The sequence below is a fragment of the Neophocaena asiaeorientalis genome, unplaced genomic scaffold (assembly GCF_003031525.2).
Source record: "Neophocaena asiaeorientalis asiaeorientalis breed wild unplaced genomic scaffold, Neophocaena_asiaeorientalis_V1.1 scaffold254, whole genome shotgun sequence".
In the NCBI taxonomy this organism is placed as follows: domain Eukaryota; kingdom Metazoa; phylum Chordata; class Mammalia; order Artiodactyla; family Phocoenidae; genus Neophocaena; species Neophocaena asiaeorientalis.
This window is the reverse complement of record NW_020174705.1, coordinates 1,301,691-1,310,889: the sequence shown is the minus strand read 5'-3', so window position 1 is coordinate 1,310,889 and position 9,199 is coordinate 1,301,691. Positions and strand designations below refer to the sequence as shown.

The window sequence follows — 9,199 nt, the reverse complement described above, 5'->3', positions numbered from 1 at the left end:
GGGGAGGGAGCGTCTTGGGTTCTTTTGAGGGTGACGTGGGACGTCCTGAAAGCAGGTGGACGTGATGGTCACACGACGTCGGGAAAGTACCAAACGCCCCTGAACTGTAAACACGGAAACGCTGAACTTTTTTCCAGCTTTGTCTTAGTCTTTGTGTCACTGTGACAAACACACGTGGTGTGTCGTTCACCATGGTAATCGTTCTTCAGCGCGGCTCAGCAGCACCAGGTAAACTCATGGTGCCGCCGTCACCACCAGCACCTCCAGAACTTTCTCATCCTCCCAAACTGAACCTCTGTCCCATTAAACCCTGACTCCCCACCCCTCCCCCAGCCCCGGGCACCCACCATCCGCTCTCTTCCTCTGTGAATCTGACGGCTGCAGGGACCTCACGTAAGTGGAATTGTATGCTATTTGTCCTTTTGAGTCTGGCTTATTTCCCTGAGCATGGTGTCAGAATTTCGTTCCTTTTTAAGACCAAGTAATATTCCACTGTATGAACCCACCACATTCTGCTTATTTTAAGACTGAATTTTATGGTGTGTGCGTCATACCTCAGTAACACTGTTATCTAAAACAAAGAATGCAGCCCCTGAAGCCCATGCTCTGTCAAGAAAACATCAGACAGACGCTGGTCCCAGCCTCTCAGGTCTGGCAACAAGGGGCTTGGGGAGGCCTGTGGTCCCATCCCTATAGATTCTGGCAAATGCTTGCTCCCCCTCCAGGGGCTTTGCACCAGGCCTTCCAGTCCAGCCCTGATGAGTGGGACAGAGGCCCAGGCACTTACATCCAGAATGTCCATGCGCTGCCGGAGGCTGTAGTTGAGGGCGTAGAACTGTGCGGTCAGGTACTCTGCCACCTAGGCCGGGCGGACGAGAGGCCTCTGAGGACCACAATCCGGGAGACAGTGCCCCAGCACAGCCCCTGCTGGGGGCACAACCCGGGCTCCACTCAGCCGCGGGGACTCACCCGAGCTGGGTCTGTGACTGTGAGGGCCACCAGGGCCCTCTGGCGCAGCCCCTCGAACCCCACCACGGCTGTCTTCTCCTCCAGGTGCAGCAGCACCTTGGCCAGCTCCATGCTCACCTGCGCACAGGGTTAGGGTGCTCGACAGAAGGGGCCTGTCTTGAGGAGCCTGGGCTGCGCCCCCTGCCCCCCACCCCGGCAGAGGCCCTGCTGCCAAGGCCCATGTGGGCCACATGGGGCTCCCTGAAGACGCATGCCCTTGCCAAGCCATCACCCACCTCCTGCGACCCTGACAGCCCAGCCCTCATGCGCTCACCTCCTGAGTGGCAGCCGGGCTCCTGAAGATCAGCCCCTCGAGGGCCCACAGGGCCGCCTCCCAGCGCTCCCAGTCCTCGGACCCGGTCAGAGCTGCCCAGAACCCACATGGTGCCTGAGTGAGGCGGAGCCAGCGGGCAGGGTGGGCAGCATGCAGGGGACCCAGGGCAGGGGCGGGGGCGTACCTTCCAAACAGCCCCGCACATACGAGGGCGCCTTGCTGCTTCTCTGCTCCCTGTCTACCGACATGTCATAGGGGACAAACTCATCATCGCTGAGGAAGAAGAACAGACACGCAGACCTGCCTGTCACCCGGGACTCACCCCCAGTCCCTGAAGCTTCGGGAATGGCTGCCGGGCTGAGAGCCCCGTGGGCTGATTTCTGGGTGGGAGGAGGACTCATGAGGCAGAGGGAACCGGCGCCGCAGGGCCCACACCCTGAGGTGGGCCCCGCCAGGACCCTTGCACTCTCCCCCGTGGGGCTGCCCCCACCTGTCCAGCTCGGAGTCGGAGCCCTCAGGCCCAGCCTGGGGTCCACTGCGGTCCACAGTCTCTCTGTCAGGAGTCTCTCCACTGACCGGAGCGAAAGACAGGCTTTGGGGACAGAGAAGGATCCCTCAGGCGTGCCCCACAAGTCTCTCATCCCAGAACCCATGCTTCCCAAGGAAGCGCTCTCACCGCCCCCGCCCTCATCTTAGCTTCTGCCTCAGCGATAGCAGGACAGGAGTAACAGGTGTGCAGCAGCCACCCCACCTGGCCCACCATGCCCAGAGCTCCAGGTGGGGACCAGGGATCGGGGCACAGAGACCCTCACCCCGCCTCTGAGGGGCCGTCAGCCGCGGGCCGGGGCATGGCCAAAGCCAGCATCTCGCGGGTCAGCTCATCCTCTTCATACTGCAACGCAGATGTGCTGGAGTTGGCTGGGACGGGAGCAGTGGGAGTGGTACAGCTGGGCCCCTGCGAGGCCCTCCCATCACAGCCCGCAGTCTGCGCTTCTGGCCTCTGGCAGCCAACGGTCTTTCAAGAGCAACTGTCCAGGTTTCCCCCTCTGCAGAGGGTGGCACTGGGGGGGCTGAAGGCTGGAGGGCCTGGGAATCCCCCAGACACAGAGCAGATGTGGCACCGTCTCCAAGGACATCCCAGAGGGCTCGGCAGATGGAGGGGAGGCCTGAGAGTCCCGTCTAGAGAATCCACCTGGGGACACGTGCTCAGGCACCAGCTGAGGGGCTGCGCCTCCACTCCCCTCCCAGCCGTGGCCTCAGCAGGCCACCAACTTGACACCAAGCACAGATCTCTGTGGTCCTGGACACAGGCAGGCAGGGTGACATTGGGGCAGGAGTGTCAGCAGCTCAGGGAGAGCGTGGCAGGCACAGCCTTTGCTCACCTGGAACTTCAGGGGAGGCCCCTCGGGGTGGATCCGGGTGCTGGCCACCTCAGCCACGATCATGCCCAAGCGGCGCACAGGGGGCAGGCTGCTGTCCAGGCGGCTCTTCACTCCCTCCATCAGGCTGGCCAACAACTCTGAAAGCACCGATGCGCATGGGCTGAGCTGGGGGGAGGATGGGGCTCCGGCGGGGGCAGTGGGGATGGGGCACCCACTGCGTGCTCACCGTCCCGGCTGTCCCGGAGCTCCGCCTCCCCCAGGTGCGCCAGGCAGATGAGGATGGCCTTGCTGACGTAGCGCTGCTGCACCAGGGGCACATGGCGGATGGCACTACTGCTGCCCCACGTCTCCAGGAGCTCCTTCAGCGCCTGGTGGGTGGTAGGCCCGGCCTGGCAGACAGCCCCCGCCTCCCCAACGCATCCCAGAACCTCGTGGGCCTTGGTGCCCATGTCCCCACAGCCCCAGAGAGGCTCCAGCCAGCACCCTCCACCCCAGGCAGGAATGCTCTCCCGCGGGGACTGAGGGTCCCTTACCTGCACAAGCAGCACTTACCTGCATGAGGAGTGAGCGCCGCTGGCTGTCCATGGCCAGGTAGCCCAGCAGGCTCTGCAGCATGGGCATCTGCGACAGAGCCGGCGTCCTCTTACCGTCTGCCAGGCAGACACCACCCGCCCGGCCCGGGGAGCCCAGGGGCGGGACGGTCTGGGCTGAAGGACAGCGACATGTCCGGGCAGCCGAGCACTGCTCCAGCCCCGCCTGCCGCAGCTACCACCGCCAGCCGGCACCCTCACCGTGCAGCTGTACTGTAGGAATAGCAGCTTCCGGGTCATTACAAACTGGGCCTTCTTACTCTTTGTCACCACGTTCCCCAGCAGCCGTGAGAGGACTTCAGGCCTACGAGGCATAGCGGTGGGGAGAGAGAAGCACAACTCCGAATCCCATGGATCCGCACTGGACCCCCGGGCTCCGCGCTAACCACCAGGGAGCCGCACAGGTGCTTCAGCCCTGAGTCAGTCCTAACTCTCCCTCCTCCCAGTAAATGTGGAAACCAGGGAGCCCAGCGACTGGACACAAGAGGACATCCCTTGCCTGCCCCGACCAGTCCAGGTGAAATGCTCTGCCTAGACCAGGGCAGCCAGCTTTCTCTGTGAAGGGCCAGGCTGACAGGCCATCAGGCTCTGTAGAGACACGGTAGCTGAGAGCAGCGACGGCAGGTAGGTACACGGCTGAGTGTGGCTGTTTGCTGATAAAACTTTACTTACAAAAACACAGTAAGCCATATTCGACCCAAAGGCCATAGTCTGCAGATCCCAATCTAGACTGAGACCCCTGCTTCCTTCAGCGAGTGAGAGCTCAACACACGCTCCCGCCAGCACGGAAGGAGGTGAGGCTGTGTTCCCCTCCTCGTTCCTCAAATCAAAGACGTGAAGGTTAAAAGAAAAAGAAAAAACAAGAAAACTGATAAAGTCGAAGAGAAAGACCCAGGCAAAGTGACCTACAGCCCTGGGGCAGACAGCATGACAGCCCCGGTGACAGAGAAGGCTGAGCCCTACCCAGTGACCCATGGTATGCTGGGCTCACAGGGCAGTTAGGACATCTCAGAGAAGCCAAACCAGTGGTGCGGCCAGGACAGACCCAGGCCTGTGTTAAGGTGGGGGCCCCCCCTCACGAGGAGCCTTCACACAGGCGAGTAAAAGACTCGATCAGATGGTTCGTGATGCCTTCAAATCACACACCCTCAGCCAGGATCAAAGAAATGTGAAGTCAAACAGGGAGGAAACGTCTTTGGCAGAGAAACAGGCCCTTCATGCCGGGAGACGGTCTGAAGGAACGTGGATGACAACCAAGCGACCCAGCACTGCCCTTTCAGGAACATGGCCCGCAGACCCCCTTGCTCACAGACACAGAGGTGGACGGGCACACAGGGAGGTCACCACAGCCACCAGGTGGGAGGAAGCTGCGTTCCCCGCACACCCTCCTGCATGATTTGGGTTTTCTGAGAACAGGGACCCTCAGGCTGCAGAGAAGCTGCAGCCTCCGTCTCGGTCCAGCCAGGTGAGGACTGGGGGGCCCAGCCCAGCCGTCAGGAGTGGGAAAGATGGGCTTTTGCACAGCCAAACTCTACGAAATGACCGGCCACCAGACAGAGGAGCCATCGCCCATGTCCCATGAGTGTTGACCCCACATAGGCAGGAGTCATTTGGATCCCCACTGCCCGCCCTCCTGGGGGAGAAGCGTTTGCAGCAGGAAGGATGCCTTACTTCTTACCCTGGGGCAGCCTCCACGAACCCCTTCAGCACAGCCTCCATGGCCCAGTCGGGCACGCGCTCCACCAGGCACCAGCAGACCCGCTGCCAGAGGCAGCTGCCCTGGGTGAGCACCGTCAGCCGGGGCACAAGCACGCCCAGGACCTCCTCTGAGGGGAAGCACACAGGGGCCCTGAGCCCAGGGGCCATGGGGCGTCCAGTGTCTGCAGCCCACAGGCCCACCTGTCACAGAGCCAAGCCCCTACCCAGGGGCCCAGCAGGGCCAGACCCAGGCAAGGGGACCTCAGCAACTCCCCACAAGGGATCCACACAGCCCACCCCTCCCGGGACGTGCCGCAGCTTCTCCCACGACGAACACTCACTCTGTCTCCCGTGGACGCAGGCTTTCCCCAGGACCTGAGACAGGAAGGAGACGGAGCAGTCCAGGCCACCTGGGACAGGAAGGAGACAGACGGTGGTAAGGCCATCAACGTGCACCTGGCTGAGCAGAGACAGACCTTGTTCCAGGCGGATCCCACGTTGTAAAACTGCCAACTTGTTCAGTCTAATTCCAACCGCACCAGCATTGTTTCCAACTCAAAGAGCCAATGAAAATAATCATTTAAAAAGCATTATGTTCACAGTGATCCTACAAAGCAGGGACCACTGCAGGGCACCAGGAGGCGGCAGCACCAGAGGGGCCCAGTGAAGAGGAGGGGCTCTAAGCGCCACAGGGAGGAAATGAGGACGGAGGAACAAGGAGAGGGTGGGTGGTGGCAGCAGCCCCAGAGGAGCCAGGGGTGATGGGACCGACCAGGAGACAGATGGCCCCGCGCATGATGCAAATGCAGTATCTGAGATCTAAAGGTGGGCGTTTGGGATCCTGCCAAGACAGAATTCAACGCAGCCACTCACAGGATGAAGGGGACATTGCTCCAGAGGCATTCAGGACACCCGGGCAGGCTGCCCCTCCCAGCCAGAGCAGGGGCTGGGCGGCCCAGCTGGAACCCCGCTTGGACACTTGGGCTGGAGAAACGCAGGCGCACACATCCCCTGGCGTGGTTCCCTCACCCGAGACAGTAATGCTCAGGGACACAGCAGGGGGAGCAGGGGTGTGCAGACACAAGGGGGCCCCACAGGCCTCACCCCTGCGGCCCCCTGCCGAGTGCCACCTGGCCGTCTCCCAGGGCAGCCACTCGCCATGTGCGGTTAACCGTGGGCAGACAGGCGACCTCTCACGACCCGCGTCCACGAAGGCAGAACAGTCTGCGAGATGTGGGCACAACTCCAGCCCCAAGGACACAATACTTAGGTCTATTTCTCTCAACACCCGTGAGGACCACCGGCCTGCATCAGCCACCACTCTGAGCGCCGGGTCGGCGGTGCGCACAAGCCCCAGCCCACAGCTCACTCTGTGGGGGGGAGTCAGACAACAGGGTGGGACCCCTCTGAGCACGGTAGAGGATGGCCAGTTCCAGGGAGAGGACAAGCCAGCAGCTACGACACTAAACAGGGTGACCAGAAAGGCGACCCTGAGAAGAGGCACTTGAGGCCAGAGCATGGGGCGTCCCAAGCAGGAATGCCCACCAGTCCAGAGCTGGGAGGAGGCGGGAGCAGAGATGCTGGAAGGTTCTGAGTGTGGCTCATGGTAACAGCATCATGCAGTTGCTCAGCTCAGACAAGACAGGAGGGCACGCGGGAGACTGTGTAAGAATCCAGGCGAGATGAGGGGCTCGGGCCAGGGTGGGGGCAGTGCAGGGGCCGGGGCCGCAGGGAAGGCAGGGCCTCACTGGGGGAAAGGGCAGTGGCTCGGACAGCCCGCCCGCTGTTCACCACCTGACGCCCACCCCCACTCAGGCCGCCATGGCCCCTGGCTTCACTCGGCTTTTGGAACACACACGTGGGGAAGCCACGTCCCTAATGCTCCAGAGACCATGATTAGTGGAGAGGGTGGGCAGGAAGCTGCTCCCATGGCCCCCAGGTGCAGAGAGCTCCCTCAGAGTCGGCCCCCAGCACCACCACCAGACACCAGAGCACCGAGGTCCTCCACCCACGATGACAAGGCCATGGGCACCCCAGCCGGCAGCCACCTTGGACGGACCCTCCTCACAGTAAGAGCTTTTTGGTTTCCAGACTGTGGACGTTCCCTTATTCTGAGTGAGGGGCCGGGCGGTGAGCAGCCCCACCTGGACATCCAACCAAGGACTGCAGGGCTTACGGGTCAGCTCCACCTCCAAGGCAGCAGAGGTGTGGGTGAAACTTCACGGCTGGGTGGCTGCCGCCCCAGACATGTGATAACGTCTGACTGGACGATGGCACTGCCAGAGATGGCAAAGTCCTCGGAGCCCTGGGAGGGAGGGAGGGGACGATGGCCTGAGGAGGCTGTTAGAAGAGGGGCTCTCACCTCGGAGAGAGTCCACGACCACCTGCAGCACCCGCAGGACTTCCTCGCCCAGCAGAGGGAAGTAGTTCTGAGGGAAGAATGTGGCCAGGTTCTCCTGCTGCAGACGGTTGCCCAGGCGATCGGGCAGGCCCACCACCTTGGTGAGAAGTGTCTCCTGGAGCAGGGGGAAGGCTGGCCCTGCCTGCTGCCGACACTGCCCCTCCATCACAGCGGCCATCCTGCCCACGCTCAGGAACCTGGCCAGCAGTTGCGCCATCTTCATCAGACAGAAGCTGGGGCTGAACCAAGAGCAGGTGTAAACAGCCTCACTTCCTAGGAGGGACATGAAAGCCTGCCAGCCCCACGCAGCTTCCCCACCTTGGAATCACCGGACCCACTGACTTCCACAGCAACTGCTGAAAATCCAGCTTCCCAATGACACAGCTTCCCCGCAAGGACCATGGTGGGCTTGATGTTGAGGGAATGAGTTTGCTGGGGTGCCTCACACAGAGCTGGGGGCCACAGAGTGAAGGGACCCCAGGAGGATGGCCACACCCACTGCCTACCTAGACCACATAAGCCCGGATGCAAACACTCCTGCTGCCCCCTAGCCCACATGGCAAGACAGAAGGCTAGGGCCTTCCCATCGCAGGAGATTAATGCAACCCGCTTTTAGTTCAGTGCTCTGACGTGCACAGGTTTTATTCTTTCACCTTTCAGGATGCCAAACTCTCACAGAATTTGAAGAACCCGTTGGTTCGAAATCCTTCAGGTGTTAAAGCGACCCCATAATCAGACCCAGCCCAGCTCACCTGGCAGCACCCTCGATGGACTCCATCAGCACCAGGAAGGCTTGGTCAGCCGGGCCCTCCAGGAAGAAGCTGGCCCACAGCTCCTCCATTTGGCCATCAGGCAGCAGCTCCAGCCAGTCGGGGCTCAGCTTGCCGACCAGACATCTGAGAAAGGTGGAAAAGTGGATCCTGGCAAACTCCTCCTGCTCCTCAGGGAGGGCTGGATTCTCCGTTTCACCAAGATAGCGCTTCAGGGACCCCAGGGTACAGAAGATGCGGCCCCCATCCTCAGAAGATGAAAGGATGTGAACAGCCTCCCAGACGGTGAGCCGGACGGCAGAGACCTCAGGATCCATCCTGGAGTTCACAGGAAAGGCACGTGAGAAAGGAAGTCCAGGGAGCTGTCATCATTCACGTGGGACTCAGTCTCGGATAAGGAAGCACTTTTCACATATTCTCAGAAAGCCCGCTCTCCCGCCCTCGAGGAGGGAAGGTTTCATGGTCCAAGGCTTCCATGGTGCCCTCTGCAGAAGGGCAACCACGCCCCAGGGACCCATGTCTGGAGACACCTTAGATGTCACAACCGGAGGTGCTACTCTGCCTCTAGTGGGTGGCTGAGGCCAGGGATGCTGGTAAACATCCCATATACCCCATTACGCAGGACAGCCCCCACAACAGGAGTATCCAAACCCAAATGTCAAGGGAGCTGAGGTTGGGAGACCCATCAGCACTTCTAACTCCCTGACGTATCCACCTGTGGTTCACCTTGCCAAGCTCCCTTCCTTCCCAGAAACCAAAACCATCTGCAGGTTGCATTTACTTCGGGTCGGGCGCCCCTGTAGCACGAGCGCCATTAAGAAGACACCTGTCTGTCACCAGTGCACCCAGCCACTAGGTCGGGATGCACTAGGGGCCCAAGAAGTGTCCCCACTGGCCTGGGCCTCCTCGCCCAGCCCGGTCCACGCGGGCTCCTTCTCGGGGTGTGGAGACCGGCTAGCGATCGCCCGGCCCCGCGCCCGCTCCCCAGCGTGCGCCCGGAGCCCACCTAGTGGCGCGGCGGGCAGCGGTCCTCGGGGGACAGGATGGGGTGTCGGGGCGGGCGGGACCTCCGGACG

General features: G+C 61.6%; 1 protein-coding gene across 1 annotated transcript in view; it reads right to left on the bottom strand.

The window, feature by feature from the left end:
* The window catches only part of TELO2 (telomere maintenance 2), a 13,103-nt gene extending 3,911 nt beyond the window's left edge, over positions 1-9,192 (bottom strand). The window contains exons 1-15 of the mRNA XM_024759364.1: positions 9,130-9,192; positions 8,106-8,441; positions 7,315-7,592; positions 5,294-5,362; positions 4,933-5,080; positions 3,456-3,558; positions 3,217-3,285; positions 2,891-3,032; positions 2,665-2,801; positions 2,095-2,174; positions 1,773-1,874; positions 1,467-1,555; positions 1,283-1,374; positions 970-1,086; positions 788-859 (exon numbers count right to left, since the gene is read on the bottom strand). Of these exons, the coding sequence (XP_024615132.1) occupies positions 788-859; positions 970-1,086; positions 1,283-1,374; positions 1,467-1,555; positions 1,773-1,874; positions 2,095-2,174; positions 2,665-2,801; positions 2,891-3,032; positions 3,217-3,285; positions 3,456-3,558; positions 4,933-5,080; positions 5,294-5,362; positions 7,315-7,592; positions 8,106-8,440 (1,833 nt within the window). The 5' untranslated portion in view covers position 8,441; positions 9,130-9,192. The remainder of the gene's footprint in view (positions 1-787; positions 860-969; positions 1,087-1,282; positions 1,375-1,466; positions 1,556-1,772; positions 1,875-2,094; positions 2,175-2,664; positions 2,802-2,890; positions 3,033-3,216; positions 3,286-3,455; positions 3,559-4,932; positions 5,081-5,293; positions 5,363-7,314; positions 7,593-8,105; positions 8,442-9,129) is intronic.
* Positions 9,193-9,199: the final 7 nt, after the last annotated feature.